Source organism: Artemia sp. Qi Xiang Cuo, chromosome 3, assembly GCF_049724085.1.
Source record: "Artemia sp. Qi Xiang Cuo chromosome 3, ASM4972408v1, whole genome shotgun sequence".
Taxonomy (NCBI): Eukaryota; Metazoa; Arthropoda; class Branchiopoda; order Anostraca; family Artemiidae; genus Artemia; species Artemia sp. Qi Xiang Cuo.
Genome location: NC_142796.1, coordinates 91,678,178 through 91,699,172, shown reverse-complemented (window position 1 = coordinate 91,699,172; position 20,995 = coordinate 91,678,178). Strand labels below are relative to the sequence as shown.

Genomic DNA, 20,995 nt, shown 5'->3' with positions numbered 1-20,995 from the left:
TGCATATCCAAGAGCTTAGGTCGAGAAAGAGTTTGTTACTTACTTGCTTAAAAATTTTCAATAATGAAATATCCGATAACGTGTATTGATAAAGAATTTATTCATTCTGATACCAAGATTTTGTCAATGTTATTCAATGTGTCTGACAACAGATGTATGTACAAAAATATATATTATTATACATTATTAATATCTATGAACAACTTTGGACATTTTGAATATGTTCCATAAAATAGTTAACCATGTTCTCTCTTGATATTGTAGCTATTGTCTTCTCTTAGCTCGCAATCAGTAGAATAATCATTATTCCATTTTGACACATACACAATTTTTATAGTGTGTCATCAACAGGCTCAATATGCTTTTCGTCTTTGGTATTATTTGGTTCATTGACCGTTTGATCAATGGCAGTAACGTTTACTGGTACTTTGTTTTTCATCGATTCATCTTTATATTCCTTAGTGATATTTTCTCCCAGTGCCCTTTTTATTTTTCTAGCAATTTCACTGTCTATTATCACACTATTTTTACACAGGTAACAGTTCGGTACGTAGACAAGATATGAATTATGATATTAGTAGAAGAGTAGGCCTTTCTTTTTTTGACCTTCCGTTGAATGCTAATACCTGAAAGCTGACGATATGGTTTAACACTGGGTAACATGTTACCACAAGCACTAGCAAGAAGATACCCCTCTTTATAAACGATTATTTTTATGTTGGCATTCTCTTTGAGTGCAATCATCTCCGGAGATCTCAATCTCACATATCCACCATCATAAGAGTTGAATTTGTTTGGTACTCCAAAGAAATTCAATTCCTTACTGTCATGACAATGCACGCAAATGTTTCCGATAGTGCTACCACTTGCCCTTATTTCATAGTTTAAATACTTCTCCTTGTCAGCATTCAATTCTACAGTAACACTATCACGTGAGCACACTTTCTTAAAATGCTTCATCTTCACTTTTTAGAGATATTAGTTATGTGTTTATCGTTCCACTGTGTAAAAAATACTGATTTAATACATGCAATAGACTAGGTAGTGTCAATAACCTGTCAGAAAGTACCAGTGAGAATGCTACATCGTGTCTCTGAACAGTCATAGAGCACAATGGTTATAGCCGTAAGCATATTTTGTCATTTTAAGATACGTACAAAAAAAATAAAGTTGAATAATTTCGAAGTTAAAAAAAAAGTTTGTTTTTTAAGAAAAAATATTGAATTAGAACCATGAGTCCTCATCATTAGGAGTATGGGTATGCACAGGAATATATTTGAAAATTTAAATAAAGAGTGTCATTCTATTTTTTTGATATGATTTAGAGAGGTAAAAAAAAGTTGAATAATTTCGAAGTCCAAAAATTAAAAAAAAAAAATAGTTTGTTTTCATGAAAAAAATATTGAATTAGAACCATCAGTCCTCATCAATAGGAGTATGGGTATGCACAAGAATATATTTTAAAACTTAAATCAAAAGTGCCATTCTATTTTTCTGATATGATTTAGAGATGTAAAAAAACAGTTGAATAATTTCGAAGTAAAAAAAAAATTAGTTAAAAAAATAGTCTGCTTTCATAAAAAAAATATTGAATTAGAACCATCAGTCCTCATCATTAGGAGTATGGGTATGCACAAGAATATATTTAAAAATTTAAATCAAAAATATCATTCTATTTTTTTTATATGATTTAGAGATGTAAAAAAAGTTGAATAATTTCGAAGTAAAAAACAAAAATTGTTAAAAAAATAGCTTGTTTTCATGAAAAAAATATTGAATTAGAACCATCAGTCCTCATCAATAGAAGTATGGGTATGAAGAAGAATTATTTTAAAATTTAAATCAAAAGTGGCTTTCTATTTTTCTGATATGATTTAGACATGTAAAAAAAGTTGAATAATTTTGAAGTCTAAAAAAAAATTTGCTTTCATGAAAAAAATATTGAATTAGAACCATCAATTCTCATCAATAGGAGTATATGTATGCATAAGAATATATTTTAAAATTTAAATCAAAAGTACCATTCTATTTTTCTGATATGATTTAGAGATGTAAAAAAAAGTTGAATAATTTCGAAGTCCAAAAAAAAATTTAGTTAGAAAAAATTGTTTGCTTTCATGAAAAAAATAAGTTTTAAATTTTTAAATAAGTTAAAAATTCAGTTTTTTAAACTGAAAGTAAGGAGCGACAATAAAACTTAAAACGAACAGAAATTATTCCGTATATGAAAGGGGCTGTCCCCTCCTAACCGCCTCGCCCTTTACGATAAAGTTTTTTATTGTTTTAAAAAATAAAGTTGTGAGACAGAGTCAAACTTTATCCTAAAGAGCGACGCGCTGAGGAGGGGACAGCCCCTTTCATATCAGGAATAATTTCTTTTCGTTTTAAGTTTTAATGTCGCTCCTTACTTTCAGTTAAAAAAACTTGTTTTTTTTTATTTAATTTTTTAACGTTTTTGAATAAATGCAGGTTTTGATCTTGGCTCACCGTACATGAATAATTAAAACAAAATTTTCATATTAATTTACTTTTATTTGGTTAAATGGCTTTCTCGAAACTTGTTTAATTATATTTACGAACGTTTTTATTAGTAATAAATATACGTAACTTACGAATTAACTTACGTAACGAACTTCTATATTCATATATTTTTAATTTGCTTATTAGGGGGTTCGCCCCCTAGTCAATACCTTGCTCTTTAAGCGAAAATTTGAATTTTGTTCCAATTCTTTAAAGATGACCGCTTAATCACAAAGGACGTTAATTAGAATAAATAGCTCTTATGAAAGTACTAAAAAATCTTTGGCTTAAAGAGCGAGGTATTGACTACGGGGTGAACCCAATCATGTATGTAATATTTTCTGTTCGTTTGAAGTTTCGATGTTGCTGCTATTGCAGTTGAAATAGTTGTTTTTTATATTAAATTTCTGATCTTGCTTTAAATAATGCTGGGAAGTCCGGCGTCCCCTTCATAGCAATGTCCCTTACCCCATGAAAACTTCCTTCATGGAAAGATCCTCCCACATAATCCACCCCCCCCACTACCCCCACTACCAAGATCCACTCCCTCACTCCCAGGAAAAATATCCCCTGAACACGTATGTAAACGTCCAAATAACCAAGACTCCCGGTTAACAGTGGGTAAAGCTCTTAAATCTCAGTCCGCAGCCCGGAACTGTCGGTGTACTATGTCATTCTAAAAGATATACTTCCAACGATTTCGAACATGTTGAACCAAACGGCTATCTCAAAATTTTGATCAGGTGACTTTGGGAAAAAAATGAGCGTGGGAGGGGGCCTATTTGCCCTCCATTTTTTTTGGTCACTTAAAAAGGGCACTAGAACTTTTAATTTACATTCCAATGATCCCTCCCACGATATTCTAGGACAACTGGGTCGATGTGATCACCCCTGGGAAAAAAAATAAAAAATAAACACGCACCCGTGATCTTTCTTCCGGCAAAAAATGCAAAATTCCACATTTTTGTAGATGGGAGCTTGAAACCTCTACAGTAGGGCTCTCTGATACGCTGAATATGATGGTGTGATTTTCATTAAGGTTGAATAAATTTTAGGGGGTCTTTCCTCCTTTTTTCAAAAATCAGCCAAATTTTCTCAGGCGCCTAACTTTTGATGGGTACAGTTAAACTTGATGAAACTTATATATTTGAAATCAGCATTAAAATCTGATTCTTTTGATGTATCTATTTGTATCAAAATACCGTTTTCTAGAGTTTCGGTTACCATTGAGCCGGGTCGCTCCTTACTTACAGTTCGTTTCCACGAACTGTTTGATATGATTTAGAGATGTAAAAAAAAGTTGAATAATTTTGAAGTCCAAAACAAATTTGTTAAGAAAAAGTAGTATGATTTCATGAAAAAAACACTGAATTACAACCACCAGTCCTCATCAATAGGAGTATGGGTATGCACAAGAATATATTTTAAAATTTAAATCAAAAGTGTCATTCTATCTTTCTGATATGGTTTAGAGATGTAAAAAAAAGTTGAAAAATATATAATGTTAAAAAAAATAGTAAAAAAAGTTATAAAATAAACTTTAAAAAAAATTCAAAAAAAATGTGAGGGGGGGCCAAAAAGTTGGAGGGGAGGGGGTGCCCTTCCAGTTTGGGGATAGAGGACCTTTGGGGGGGTTGATGTTTCTGCTGGTTAGGGTTGTTGGGGCTTATGATCCTTGATGGTTCGTACTCACATACACCTTACTACTTGATTTGCAAGGATTTCTAAGGTTTGTTCTGAATTTCATTATTAAAATTCTTTTCTTGCCATCTACATCTCTCTTAGTATCAACTTTTTAGTATGCTATAACGTTAGACTCTATTTTAAACTGACAACACCGTTCAAACACCACTTGTGTATTATACAGAGCACATCGGAGAGGTAGAGCTAGGACAACTCACAATGTCATTCTATCATCATTAACCATTTTCATAGATTTATGCTGTCTCAAATTTATAACAAATTGCCTGAGTTAAAAAGCCCTTCGGGGTTACCTTAACTGCTAATAAGTTTAACCCTTTTTTTCTCCACCTTCATACAATCCAATTCGCTAATACTATCTAGCTCTGTTTTTTCCCCTATTATTCAATTAATATCGTTTGTATAGTCCAATTTGCGAATCCCTTATCCCTTTTTTTCTCTACCTTCATACGATCCAATCACTAATTAGAATCATTTGCGCTCCTATTATTCAAAAATTAATTAATATCGTTCATAGATTTTAATTCGCAAATGCTAAACCCTTTTTTTGTAAATAGAGTTATTTTCTTTGGTAAATGATTCAACAACATATTGGCATCCATTCTAGACATGTTATATTCTTAATCAAACTACTCTTGAGTTAAGGCAATTGTCCAAAAAAATATCTCGCTTTTTGCAAGGGGAATCCCCGCTCGTACTGCTTGCATTTTAAAATGTCAACGTCAAGCTGTAGTGTATACCATGTGCAAATCCTTGTATAGTTGAAATATATAACAATAACCAGTGTGCTTGTCTTATACAATCACAACCATACTTCCAAAACGTGTTTGACCACTTTATAGGTAAAGGATTGGTCACTTTTTTGCAATGTGCACGTGAAACTGTACTGCATATTCTTGTAGGGTTGAATGTAGGGTTGAAACTGTGCACACCCTTACTACTCATGTTAACATATAGTATTGGTTATTAGGAAGTATACAGACGTTTTCAGGGGGTTTTTTTTTGGGGTGGTAGGGGGGTGGGGGGGTGGAGGGTTATGTGGGAGGATCTTTCCATGAAGGAAGTTTTCATGGGGGAAGGGACATTGCTATGAAGGGGGCGCCAGATTTCCCAGCATTATTTAAAAAAAGATCAGGAATTAAATATAAAAAAAAAGTTTTCCAACTGAAAAGAAGGAGTAACATCAAAACTTAAAACGTACAGAAAATATTACGTGTATGATTGGGTTAACACCCTAGTCAATACCTCACTCTTTAAGCCAAAGATTTTTAGTACTTTCATAAGAGCTATTTATTCTAAGTAACGGCCTTTGTGATTAAGGGTCATTTTTAAAGAATTGGAACAAAATTCGAACTTTAGCTTAAAGAGCGAGGTATTGACTAGGGGGCGAGCCCCCTAATATACGTATTAAAAATATATGAACATAGAAGTTCGTTACGTAAGTTATTTCGTAAGTTACTTATATTTATTACTAATAAAAACGCTCGTAAATAAAATTAAACAAGTTTCGAGAAAGCCATTTAACCAAATAAAAGTAAAATTAATATGAAAATTTTGTATTAATTATTTGGCCTTTGCGATTAAGGGGTCATTTTTAAAGAAATGGAACAAAATTCGAACTTTAGCTTAAAGAGCAAGGCATTGATTAGGGGATGAACCCCCTAATATACGTATTAAAAATATATGAATATAGATGTTCGATACGTAAGTTAATTCGTAAGTTTCGTATATTTATTACTAATAAAAACGTTCGTAAATAAAATTAAACAAGTTTCAAGAAAGCCATTTAACTAAATAAAAGTAAATTTAATATGCAAATTTTGTTTTAATTATTCATGTACGGTGAGCCAAAATCAAAACCTGCATTAATTCAAAAAAGTTCAAAAATTAAATAAAAAAACAAGTTTTTTTAACTAAAAGTAAGGAACGACGTTAAAACTTAAAACGAACATAAATTATTCCGTATATGAAAGGGGCTGTCCCCTCCTCAACGCCTCGCTCTTTACACCAAAGTTTAACTTTCTCATAAATCAATTTTTTTAACAATAAAATTTTGTTTTAATTGCAATTTTTGTCTTAATTAACTTTAATTAACATTAACCCCATTTAAAAATGGAGGGCAACTAGGCCCCCTCCCACGCTAATTTTTTATCCCAAAGTCACCAGATCAAAATTTTGAGATATTAATTTTAATTAACTTTAACATAAATGATACCATCAGATTCAGCTTATCAAAGAACAATATTAAAGAAGTTTCAAACTCCTATCTGCAAAAGTTTGGAATTTTGCATTTTTGATTAAGTGACCTTTTTAAGTAACCATAAAACTGGAGGGCAGCTAGACCCCCTCCCACGCTCATTTTTTTCCCAAAGTCACTTGATCGAAATTTTGAGATAGCCATTTGGTTCAGCATAGTCGAAAAATGTAAAAACTATGTCTCTAAGGATGACTTACCCCCCCCCCCAGTCCCAAAGGGAAGGGCTGCAAGTTTCGAACTTTGCCCATTGTTTACATATAGTATAGGTTATTGCGAAGTATACAAACATTTTCTGGGGGGATTTTTTCTGGTAGGGGAGGCTGGGAGAGGGGTTTACATGGGAGGATTGACTAGGAGGAACCCCATAATATACGTAATGAAAATATACGAATATAAAAGTTCGTTACGGAAGTTAATTTGTAAATTACGTAAGAACCAAATTTAGAGACAGCCATTTAGCAAAAGAAAAGTAAAATTTTTATACAAATTTTAGTAGTGGTATTACTATTGATTGAAAACTTACATGGAATCTTACATTGAATTTCACAAAAAGGTAGTCTAACCTGTGCATTGACTTACCAAGGACAGTGATATATAGGTCAATTACACATGAAATTACATAGAAATATGGAGTGCAGTATAACCGGTACATTAAGTTACCAAGGACAGTCACACCTTACCGGGGTGCTGTCATCACGATTAGAATATGCTCAAAAGTGTAATAGATATGAAGCGTACAAAAAATTGGTTTTTTGTTATTGATAAGAAAGCGGTTTCTGATTTGTTTTGGACCATTACCTTTAGCCAACAATAGTTTGATATGAATGTCTCGGTAGATAGGATTTGCGAATTTGATCCTATTAAGATGGAAAAAGAAAAGGGTTTAGCATTTGCGAATACTTCGATGTGTTCGATATAATACACAAGTGGTGTTTTGAACAGGGTTGTCAGTTTTAAATAGAGTCTAACGAGGGCTTGTTAACTCAGGCAATTTGTTATAAACGGGTATTTATATTCTTGTCACTTTTCGTTCCCCCAATTTTTCAAAGTGTGTGTTTACAACTAAGGGGAAAACTGGACCGACCAAAGAGTATTTATATTCTGGTCACTTTTCGTTCCCCTAATTTTTCAAAGTGGGTGTTTACAACTAGGGGGGAAACTGGCCCGACCAAAGAGTATTAATATTCTTGTCACTTTTCGTTCCCCCAATTTTTCAAAGTGGGTGTTTACAACTAAGGTGGAAACTGGCCCAACCAAAGAGTATTTATATTCTTGTCACTTTTCGTTCCCCCAATTTTTCAAAGTGGGTGTTTACAACTAAGGGGTAAACTGGCCCGACCAAAGAGTATTTATATTCTTGACACTTTTCGTTCCCCCAATTTTTCAAAGCGGGTGTTTACAACTAAGGGGGAAACTCGCCCGACCAAAGAATATTCATATTCTTGTCACTTTTCAGTTCCCTAGTTTTTCAAAACGGATGTTTACCACTAAGGGAAAACTGTCCCAAAAAAAGTGTGTTTATTTTCTCGTCGATTTTTGCTCCCCCAAAATTTAAAACTGGATATGTACATCTAAGGGGAAAACTGCCCAGACCAACGATTGTGTATATTAGTGTCACTTTTATTGAAATTAATTTTTCAAATTGAGATTTTAAAACTAAGGGGAAACTCGCCCGACCACAGAGTATTTATATTCTTGACACTTTTCGTTCCCCTAATTTTTCAAAGTGGGTGTTTACAACTAAGGGGGAAACGGGCCCGACCAAAGAGTATTTATATTCTTGACACTTTTCGTCCCCCCAATTTTTCAAAGCGGGTTTTTAAACCTAAGGGGAAACTGGCCCGACCAAAGAGTATTTATATTCTTGTCACTTTTCGTTCCCCAAATTTTTCAAAGTGGGTGTTTACAACTAGGGGGGGGGGGGGGAAACTGGCCCGACCAAATAATATTTATATTCTTGTCACTTTTCGTTCCCCCAATTTTTCAAAGCGGGTGTTTACAACTAAGAGGAAACTGGCTCGACCAAAGAGTATTTATATTCTTGTCAATTTTTGTTCCCCCAATTTTTCAAAGTAGGTGTTTACAACTAAGGGGGAAACCGGCCCGACAAAAGATTATTTATATTCTTGTCACTATCTGGTCCCCCAATTATTCAAAGCTGGTGTTTAATACTACGAGGAAACTGGCCCGACCAAAGAGTATCTATATTATTTTCACTTTTCGTTCCCCCAATTTTTCAAAGTGGGTGTTTACAACTAAGGGGGAAACTAGCCCGACCAAAGAGTATTTATATTCTTGTCACTTTTCTTTCCCCTAATTTTTCAAAGTGGGTGTTTACAACTAAGGGGGAAACTGGCCCTACCAAAGATTATCTATATTATTGACATTTTTCGTTCCCCCATATATACAAAGGGCTATTTTAAAACTAGGGGTAAACTGGACCGATCAAAGAGTATTTATATTCTTGTCACTTTTCGTTCCCCGAATTTTTCAAAGTGGGTTTTTACAACTAGGGGGGGGGAAACTGGCCCGACCAAAGAATATTTATATTCTTGTCACTTTTCGTTCCCCTAATTTTTAAAAGCGGATGTTTACAACTAAGTGGAAACTGGTCCGACCAAAGAGTATTTATATTCTTGTCACTTTTAGTTCCCCCCATTTTTCAAAGCGGGTGTTTACAACTAGGGGGGAAACTGGCCCGACCAAAGATAAGTTATATTCTTGTCACTTTTCGTTCCCCCAATTATTCAAAGTGGGTGTTTAAAACGAAGGGGAAACTGGCCCGACCAAATAGTATTTATATTATTGTCGCGTTTCGCTCCCCCAATTTTTCAAAGTGTGTGTTTAAAACTAAGGGGGAAACTGGCCTGACCAAAGAGTATTTATATTATTGTCACTTTTAGTTCCCCCAATTTTTCAAAGTGGGTGTTTACAACTATGGGGGAAACTGGCCCGATACATTTCAAAAGGCTTTATTATATTTTTTAGAACAAGTTCATTACGTAATGTCCCTCCTAAACCAATTTTACAAGTTGAACTACTCATCTTTTTCACCCGTAACTTTACATTACGACATTTTTACATACCCCAACATCAAGCAATACTTTACAAAAGTCTTTATTATATTTTTCAGAACAAGTTCTTTATGTAATGTCCTCCCTAAACCTATTTTAAGAGTTGAACTACTCATCCTTTCCAACCACAACTTTACTCTATGACTTTTTGAATACTCCAACATCAAGCAATACTTTCCAAAATGTATTTCAGAAAAAGTTCTTTATGTAATGTCCCTACGAAACCAATTTTACAAGTTGTGGTATCCCATCATTTTCCCCCACAGCTTTTCTTTATGGCTTTTTGAATATCCCAACATCAAGCAATACTTTCAAAAGACATTTCAGAACAGGTTTTTTTCTTAATATCCTCCCTATACCAATTTTACAAGTTGAAGTACTCATCTTTTTCACCCACAACTTTACTTTACGGCTTTTTGCTTACCCAACATCAAGCAATACTTTTCCAAGGTTTCATTATATTTTTTTCAGAACAAGTTCTGTACGTAATGTCCCTCATAAACTAATTTTACAAGTTGAAGTACTCTTCTTTTTCTCACACAACTTTACTTTATGCATTTTTGAATACCGCAACACCAAGCAATATTTTCAAAAGGCTTTTTATATCTTTTCAGAAAAAGTTCCTTTCTTAATGTCCTCCCTAAACCAATTTTACAAGTTGAAGTGCTCATCTTTTTCGCCCACAACTTTACTTTACGGCTTTTTGCAATTCCCAACACCAAGCAATTCAGCTATTCCATCATTTCAGAACAACTTCTGTACGTAATGTCCCTCCTAAACCAATTTTACAGGTTGAAGTACCAATCTTTTTCACCCACAACTTTACTTTACAGCTTTTTGAATGCCTCAACACCAAGCAATACTTTTCAAAAGGCATTTCAGAACAAGTTCTTTTCTTAATGTCCATCCTAAACCCATTTTACAAGTTGAACTACCCATCTTTTTCACCCACAACTTTACTTTACAGCATTTTGAATACCCCAACACCAAGGAATACTTTTCAAAGGTATTTCAGAGCAAGTTCTTTTCTTAATGTCCCTCCTAAACCCATTTTACAAGTTGAAGTACCCATCCTTTTCACCCACAACTTTACTTTACAGCTTTTTGAATACCTCAACACCAAGTAATACTTTTCAAAGGCATTTCAGAACAAGTTCTCTTCTTAATGTCCCTCCTAAACCCATTTTACAACTTTAAGTACCCATCCTTTTCACCCACAACTTTACTTTACAGTTTTTCAAATACCCCAACACCAAGCAATACTTTTCAAAAGGCATTTCAGAAAAAGTTCTTTTCTTAACGTCCCTCCTAAACCCATTTTACAAGTTCAGGTATCCATCCTCTTCACCCAAAACTTTACTTTACAGCTTTTTGAATACCTCAACACCAAGTAATAATTTTCAAAGGCATTTAAGAACAAGTTCTCTTCTTAATGTCCCACCTAAACCCATTTTACAAGTTGAAGTACCCATTCTTATCACCCACAACTTTACTTTACAGTTTTTTGAATACCCCAACACCAAGCAATGGTTTTCAAAAGGTATTTCAAAACAAGTTCCTTTCTTAATGTCCCTCCTAAACCCATTTTACAACTTGAAGTACTCATCCTTTTCACCCAAAACTTTACTTTACAGCTTTTTGAACACCCCAACACCAAGAAATACTTTTCAAAAGGCATTTCAGAGCAAGTTCTTTACGTAATGTCCTTCCTAAACCAATTTTACAAGTTGAACTACTCATCTTTTTTACCCACAACGTTACTTTACGACTTTTTCCATACCCCAACACCAAGCAATACATTAAAAAGACTTTATTATATTTTTTCAGAACAAGTTCTTTGCGTAATGTCCCTCCTAAACCCATTTTACAAGTTGAAGTACTCATCCTTTTCACACATAACTTTACTTTACGACTTTTTGAATACCTCAACACCAAGCAATACTTTTCAAATGTCATTTCAGAACAAATTCTTTTCTTAATGTCCATCCTAAACCCATTTACAAGTTAAAGTACTCAACCTTTTTCACCCACAACTCTACTTCACAGCTTTTTGAATACCCGACTTTTCTAATAAATATTCTAAGCGTTAACATGCTAACGTATCTTAAATAATATAAATATAACAAAGTAATGCATAAAATATTTTTATTGAAATAACAACATCTAGAATATTAACATAAAAGTATATTACATACATTATAATACACTATTTATATTATTGAACCACTTTGAACATTTTGAATCTCTTCCATAAAATAAATCATGAGGTTCTTTCTGGATACTAGAGCTACTCACTTCTCCTAGTTCATAACCACTTAAAAAATCATTATTCCATTTTGAGCCATATGCAATTTTTACTGGGATGCATACAGGCTCAATACACATTTCATCCTTACTATTATTTAATTTTTCGATCATATGATCTTTGCTAGTAATAATGTTCACTTATGCTTTATTCTCCATTATTTTATCTGGACATTCATTAGTGATATTGGCTGCCAATGCTCTTTTTATTTTGTATGTGATTTCTTTGTCTATTATCACATTATTTTTACAGAGGTAACAGTTCTGGCACGTTGACAAGATATGATTTATGATGTTGGTGCAGCAGTATGCATGTCGTCTTTTTCCCTTTGCTTTCATTCGAATGCTAAGACCGGAAACATGACGATAGGATCTATCAACGGCTAACATGTTACCAGAACCATTAGCTAGAAGTTGTCCCTCTTCATCAATTATTATTTTTGTATTGGCATTCTCTCTGAGTACTAACTTCTCTGGAAATTGTACTTTCATATATCCAAAATTTGTATTACGGAAATTCTGGAGTACTCCAAATGAATTTAACTCCTCACTTTCATGACAACGTATGCATACATTCCCAATAAGATCTCCCCTACTACTTATTTCATAGTTCAAATATATCTATAGAAGTTAGTACTCAGAGAGAATGCCAATATAAAAATAATAGTTGATGAAGAGGGAGAAACTTCTAGCTAATGGTTCTGGTAACATGTTAGCCGTTGATAGATCTTATCGTCATCTTTCCGGTGTTAGCATTCGAATGAAAGCAAAGGGAGAATGACGACATTTATACTGCTGCACCAACATCATAAATCATATCTTGTCAACGTGCCAGAACATTTATCTCTGTAAAAATAATGTGATAATAGACAAAGAAATCACTGACAAAATAAAAAGAGCATTGGCAGTCAATATCACTAATGAATGTCCAGATAAATTAATGGAGAATAAAGCATAAGTGAACATTATTACTACCAACGATCATATGGTTAATGAATTAAATAATAGCAAGGATGAAATGTGTATTGAACCTGTATGCGACATCCCAGTAACAATTGTATATGACTCAAAATGGAATAATGATTATTCAAGTGGTTATGAACTAATAAGTGAGTAACTCTAGTATTAAAAGAGAACATAATGATTTATTTTATGGAAGAGATTCAAAAAGTTCAATGTGGTTAAATAATATAAATAGTGTATAATAATGTATGTAATACACTTTTATGTTAGTATTCTAGATGTTTTAATTTAAATACAAATATTTTATGAATAACTTTGTTATATTTCTATTATTAAAGATACGTTAGCATGTTAACGCTTAGAATGTTTATTAGAAAAGTCGGATTTTTATTTTCTTGGGAGAAAATTAGAAAGGGACTATAACTTTTTTCTATTTTTTGAGAAAATTCAGAAGAAAACTTGAACTTTTTTTCACTTCGTTGTGAAAAGTATTGCTTGATGTTGGGGTATTAAAAAAGCCATAAAGTAAAGTTGTGGGCAAAAGGGATGATTACTTCAAGTTTTAAAATTGGTTTAGGAGGGACATTAAGAAAAGAAGTTGTTCCGAAAAGACATAAAAAGCGTACAAGCAAAAAGCCGTAAAGTAAAGTTGTGGGTGAAAAAACTAAAAGTGAAATGCCTTTGAAAAGTATTACTTGGTGTTGAGGTATTCAAAAAGCTGTAAAGTAAAGTTGTGGGTGAAAAGGATGAGTACTTCAACTTGTAAAATGGGTTTAGGAGGGACATTAAGAAAAGAACTTGCTCTGAAATACCTTTGAAAAGTATTCCTTGGTGTTGGGGTATTCAAAATACTGTAAAGTAAAGTTGTGGGTGAAAAAGATGGGTAGTCCAACTTGTAAAATGGGTTTAGGATGGACATTAAGAAAAGAACTTGTTCTGAAATGCCTTTTGAAAAGTATTGCTTGGTGTTGAGGCATTCAAAAAGCTGTAAAGTAAAGTTGTGGGTGAAAAAGATTGGTACTTCAACCTGTAAAATTGGTTTAGGAGGGACATTACGTACAGAAGTTGTTCTGAAATGATAGAATAGCTGAATTGCTTGGTGTTGGAATGTGCAAAAAGCCGTAAAGTAAAGTTGTGGGTGAAAAAGATGAGTACTTCAACTTGTTAAATTGGTTTAGGGAGGACATTAAGAAAAGAACTTTTTCTGAAAAGATATAAAAAGCCTTTTGAAAATATTGCTTGGTGTTGCGGTATTCAAAAATGCATAAAGTAAAGTTGTGTGAGAAAAAGATGAGTACTTCAACTTGTAAAATTAGTTTATGAGGGACATTACGTACAGAACTTGTTCTGAAAAAAATATAATGAAACCTTGGAAAAGTATTGCTTGATGTTGGGTAAGCAAAAAGCCGTAAAGTAAAGTTGTGGGTGAAAAAGATGAGTACTTCAACTTGTAAAATTGGTATAGGGAGGATATTAAGAAAAAAACCTGTTCTGAAATGTCTTTTGAAAGTATTGGTTGATGTTGGGACATTCAAAAAGCCATAAAGAAAAGTTGCGGGTGAAGAAGATGATTACTTCAACTTGTAAAATTTGTTTAGGAGGGACATTACGTAAAGAACTTGTTCTGAAATTCCTTTTGAAAAGTATTGCTTGATGTTGGGGCATACAAAAAATCCTAAAGTAAAGTTGCGGGTGAAAAAGATGAGTAATTCAAGTTGTAAAATTGGTTTAGGGATGACATTGCATAAATAACTTGTTCTGAAAAATATAATAAGGACTTTTGTAAAGTATTGCTTGATGTTGGGGTATGTAAAAATGTCGTAATGTAAAGTTACGGGTGAAAAAGATGAGTAGTTCAACTTGTAAAATTGGTTTAGGAGGGACATTACGTAATGAACTTGTTCTAAAAAATATAATAAAGCCTTTTGAAATGTATCGGGCCAGTTTCCCCCTTAGTTGTAAACACCCACTTTGAAAAATTAGGGGAACGAAAAGTGACAAGAATATAAATACTCTTTGGTCGGGCCAGTTTCCCCCTTAGTTGTAAACACCCACTTTGAAAAATTGAGGGAACGAAAAGTGACAAGAATATAAATACTCTTTGGTCGGGCCAGTTTCCCCCCTTAGTTGTAAACACCCGCTGTGAAAAATTGGGGGAACGAAAAGTGACAAGAATATAAATACTCTTTGGTCGGGCCAGTTTCCCCCCCCCACCCTAGTTGTAAACACCCGCTTTGAAAAATTGGGGGAACGAAAAGATTCAAGAATATAAATACTCTTTGGTCGGGCCAGTTTCCCCCTTAGTTGTAAACACCCACTTTGAAAATCTATTGGAATGAAAAGTGTCAAGAATATAAATACTCTTTGGTCGGGCTAGTTTCCCCCTTAGTTGTAAACACCCACTTTGAAAAATTGGGGGAACGAAAAGTGACAAGAATATAAATACTCTTTGGTCGGGCTAGTTTCCCCACTAGTTTTCAACACCCGCTTTGAAAAATTGTGTGAACTAAAATTGACAATAATATAAATACTCTTTTGTGAGTCAAGTTTCCACCTAATTTGTAAACACCCACTTTGAAAAATTGGGGGAACGAAAAGTGACAAGAATATAAATACTCTTTGGTCGGTCCAGTTTCCCCCTTAGTTGTAAACACCCACTTTGAAAAATTGGGGGAACGAAAAGTGACAATAATATAAATACCCGTTTATAACAAATTGCCAGATTTAACAAGCCCTCGTTAGCCTCTATTTAAAACTGACAACCCTGTTCAAAACACCACTTGTGTATTATATCGAACACATCGAAGTATTCGCAAATGCTAAACCCTTTTCTTTTTCCATCTTAATAGGATCAAATTATCAAATCCTATCTACCGAGTCATTCATATCAAACTATTGTTGGCTAAAGGTAATTGTCCAAAACAAATCAGAAACCGCTTTCTTATCAATAACAAAAAACCAATTTTTTGTACGCTTCATATCTATTACACTTTTGAGCATATTCTAATCGTGATGACCGCTCCCCGGTAAGGTGTGACTGTCCTTGGTAACTTAATGTACCGGTTAGACTGCACTCCATATTTCTATGTAATTTCATGTGTAATTGACCTATATATCAGTGTCCTTGGTAAGTCAATTCACAGGTTAGACTACTTTTTTTGCGAAATTCAATGTAAGTTTTCATGTAAGTTTTCAATCAATAGTACTACCACTACTAATTTTGTTTACTTATTCAATGCCGGTTAGCCAAAATAAAAGCTGCATTAACTAAAAAACGATCAGAAATTAAATAAAAAAAATAAGTTTTTTAAACTGAAAGTAAGGAGCGACATTAAAACTTAAAACGAACAGAAATTATTCCGTATATGAAAGGGGCTGTCCCCTCCTCAGCGCGTCGCTCTTTAGGCTAAAGTTTTACTCTGTCTCACAACTTTATTTTTTAAAACAATAAAAAACTTTAGCGTAAAGAGCGAGGCGTTGAGGAGGGGACAGCCAATTTCATATACGGAATAATTTCTGCTCGTTTTAAGTTTTAATGTCGCTCCTTACTTTAAGTTTAAAAACTTGTTTTTTTTTATTTAATTACTTTATAAAGAGAACATAGCTAGCTAACACATAGGATAAGGGAATTTCCCCTATACACAAAAACGAAGAAAGAGGAAGAAAGAAATAATAGAAAAAGAGGAAGAAAGAAGGAAGAAATAATAACCATCCACGCACCTACCAAGGCCGTATCTAGTGAGGAAGCGGAAGGGATTCTAATTGGGTTCACTTTCTCCCCCATAAATGGGAAGAACTGGACATATTTATTTACTTTTAGGGTACACAGTTAGGGTCTAGCTCTCTATAGATGGATCATCTTGCATATCAAATTCTAGATGCGGCCGTTCGACTTTATCCGTGCTTGATAATAAAAGTTTTGAAAGCAAATACTGTTTTACCGTTCCGTTTTTACAAGATATCTAAATTAGTTTTTTAATTAATAAAAGATTTTAAATCTTATTCATTAATTAAATTGATTATTATTGTCAATTAAAGTTTTTTTTTCATTCACTAATGGGCATACAAATAAACAGCACCACAAATTAATTAGAGCTGAAGTGAAAGCTTGTATGTGATCCTATTATATTTTAAATAAAAAAAACACACAAAAAAAAGTTTTTTTAACTGATAGTAAGGAGCAATATTAAAACTTAAAACGAACAGCAATTATTCCGTATATTAAAGGGGCTATCTCCTCCTCATCGCCTCGCTCTTTACGCTAAAGTTTTTTTAAAGTAGAGTTGTGAAAAGAGTCAAACTTTAGCGTAAAGAGTGAGGCGTAGAGGAGGGGACGGCCTTTTTCATATACAGAATGATTGCTGTTCGTTTTAAGTTTTAATGTCGCTCCTTACTTTCAGTTAAAAAAAAACTTGTTTTTATTTAATTCTTGAACGTTTTTGAATAAATGAAGGTTTTGATCTTGGCTCACCGTACATGAATAATTAAAACAAAATTTTCATATTAATTTACTTTTATTTGGCTACATGGCTTTCTCGAAACTTGTTTAATTTTATTTACGAACGTTTTTATTAGAAATAAGTATTTGTAACTTACGAATTAACTTACGTAACGAACTTCTATTTTCATATATTTTTAATATATATATATTAGGGGGTTTGCCCCCTATTCAATACCTTGCTCTTTAAGTTAAAGGTCGAATTTTGTTCCAATTCTTTAAAAATGACCGCTTAATCACAAAGACCGTTAATTAAAATAAATAGCTCTTATGAAAGTACAAAAAAATCTTTGGCTTAAAGAGCGAGGTATTGACTATGGGGTGAACCCAACCATATACGTAATATTTTCTTTCGTTTAAAGTTTTGATGTTGCTGCTGTTGCAGTTGAAAAACTTGTTTTTTTTTATATTTAATTTCTGATCTTTTTTAAAATAATGCTGGGAAGTCCGGCGTCCCCTTCATAGCAATGTCCCTTCCCCCATGAAAACTTCCTTCATGGAAAGATCCTCCTACATAGCCCCCCCCACCTACCAGGAAAAATCTCCCCTGAAAACGTCTGTATACTTCCCAATAACTAATACTACTCGTATATGTTAACATTGGGTAAAGTTCATAACTTTCAGCCCTCCCCCCGGGAACTTAGGGGGATTACGTAATCCTAAAAGACATACTTATAATATTTTCGAACATGCTGAACAAAATGGCTATCTCAAAATTTTTATCAGGTGACTTTGGAAAAAAATGAGCGTGGGAGGGGGTCTAGTTGCCCTCCATTTTATTGGTCACTTAAAAAGGGCACTAGAACTTTTAATTTACATTCCAATGAGCCCTCCCGCAATATTCTAGGACCATTGAGTTGATACAATCACCCCTGGGAAAAAAAAAAAAAAAATACACATGCATCCATGATCTTTCTTCTGGCAAAAAATACAAAATTCCACATTTTTGCAGATAGGAGCTTCAAATTTCTACATTAGGGCTCTCTGATACGTGGAATATGATGGTGTGATTTTCATTAAGGTTCTATAACGTTTAGGGGGTCTTTCCCCTTTTTTTCGAAAATCAGCCAAATTTTCTAAGGCGCGTAACTTTTGATGGGTAGGATTAAACTTGATAAAATTATATATTTGAAATCAGCATTAAAATACAATTCTTTTGATGTATCTATTTATATTAAAATACCGTTTTCTAGAGTTTCGGTTACCATTGAGCCGGGTCGCACCTTACTTACAGTTCGTTACCACGAACTGTTTGATAAATAAAAACATAATAGTCAACTAGATATATAGTTCTAGTCATGTTTATGCGTAAAAATAAAAGGAGGGGGTTGACAAGAAAACGCATCAGTTTGTTTTTATATTCATTTACGTTATTACGACTCGGAAAAACATTTGGAGGGGGGAGGGGTTAAAAAACCTCCAACCTCCCTGGATAAACGAAATTTTTATGCGTAAAAGAGGGATTTAAATATATATGGGCTTAAGGGGGCAGTAGCCCTACCTTGTTTGTGGTGAAATCTCTTCAGTTTAGCCTTGATATATTATAGGATATCATTTTTACTTGTCAAATGAAAACTTCAACAATTTAAACGTTATCATTAATGCCAAATTAGACTAATTTGCGTAATTTGGCTTTTAAATTTCAATTTGGTGCATAAGATTTGCAAATATTTATAAGGCAAAATTAAACAAGCAAAAACTATGTTGTATTTAGGGAAACTTTGAAAAAGTGGATAATGAGATAGTAATTTACTGGAGCTCTAGATTAAAAAAATGATAAGAATTATCCGAATTTAAAATCAGATTGACATCGCCAACTTGCTAAGGCTTATGGAATGCAGACAACTATGAAAAAAACTTACCCATGACCATCATTTCTGTAGAAAATACAAATATTCGTAGTTTTGCAAATATTGATTGAAAATTTTCGATTTATGGTTCTCAGAGAAATTTATTTTATCGGTGTGATTTTCATCAAAATCAGACAAGGCTTTTTTATTTGCGTTTATTTTCAACATTAATATATTCAGCTCAATGCCCAGAAATGATATGGGTAAAGCAAAAACTTACCAGCCTGTTATATTTGTTGGATTCTAGAATGGTTTCAGGAAAACACTAGTCAAACCTTAGTGTAAAGAATGGGGCAGCTGCTCCCTCATATACAGGATAGTCTCGGCTCGTTTTAAATTTTAACGTCGTTAATTTTCATTTGAAAAGGGAACCTGAGACAAGATAAAAATTTACTAATGAATTTTTGAGTAAAGATAAAATTTTGATTTTTAAAACCTTTTAAACCATGATGTTTACAACTACTGGATTGTATGGAGTTGCGAATCTGATTAAGCTTGCTAACCTATGACTTGCACACAGTGCCCGTCACTGAGTTTTACCCGACAACCTCTCACACTTTTACACTCCTTGCTCCTCTGTGAATCTTGAACGGCCCCTCTGCTCACACTCAAACCAACTTCTCCAACCCCGCCGGGACACCAGCTTTGCTCGCCAATCCAGAATTTTTACTTCTAGCATGCTTTGGAATTCCCTTCCAGAAACTTTAAAAATTACGAGAGCTTCTCGTCCCTTAAAATAAGAGTTCTTACAACATTTTGGATCTTCCAAAATGTATTAATTTTGGATAAATCCCGTATTAATTTTCAAATTTGTTTTGATTTAGGGTCTCTATGATTTATTCACTGTGTTTGTCTTTTATCATTTTAGTGATTCCGTCTTTATTTTCCTTTTTTGAAATGAAAATTGAATTAAATTTGATGCAGTTTCTCGAGAGCTTCTCATTCCTTAAAATATAAATCTTTAAATATATTCAAATTACGCTCCCATTCTAATTTTCAAATTTATTTTGATTTAGTGTCTCTATGATCTATTATTTGTGTATGTTCACTTTCGCTTTTTACATTACCGTCTTTATTTTCACCTTTTTGGTATTTACTGACTCTGTCTGCTTGATTGTTTGCTTTTTTATTTTTTTTTATATTCTTTGTTTTGTTTTCCGGTTCACAAAACCTATGCTTTTGAGTCGAAGCTAAGTAACTGATCATGTCTTTTTATCAATAAATTGAACTAAATCGAAATTATGACAAATCATTTTATAGAATAGTTTATAAGTTGAAGCCTTACCTGCAAGTTAGAGCCAACAGCAAGATCAGCATACACCGGAATACCGTGCTTCAATAAATGTTCTTTTGGTCCAACACCACTAACCATAAGCAACTGGGGGGAACCAATTGCACCAGAAGAGACAATAATTTCTTTCCTCGCATATTTAGTTATCACTTGTCCATTCCTTTCAAAAACTACACCGTATGCATGTTTCGTCAGAGGATTAATTAAAATCTAAAGAAAAAATACAACTAGGTATATTCAGCAGGAATTAAATGGAGAATTAGGCAGGCATTCAAGGGTATATCCCCTGCCCAATTTTCGATGAGGAGGTGAAAGATAATGCGAAGTATCTTCGACAAGAAAAAAAAAACTGTAAATGTATCTATACACATGAGGAAATCCATACAAGGTATGTACCGCTACTTCCATGAAAATGAATAGAAGGAACTGAAACAAGAAATTAAAATGCATGAAATTCCTAAGATTTGGGCTTGAAATGCCATTTTCTGTTCTTAATATAGCTTAGAAAAAATCATTGATCCCTCTTTTATTTATGTC

General features: G+C 33.4%; 1 protein-coding gene across 1 annotated transcript in view; it reads right to left on the bottom strand.

Moving 5' to 3' along the window:
- The window catches only part of LOC148954743 (glucose dehydrogenase [FAD, quinone]-like), a 130,598-nt gene that overhangs the window by 23,612 nt on the left and 85,991 nt on the right, over nt 1–20,995 (bottom strand). Inside the window, 1 exon segment of the mRNA XM_089086493.1 lies at nt 20,453–20,618. Within this exon segment, the coding sequence (XP_088942619.1) occupies nt 20,453–20,618 (166 nt within the window).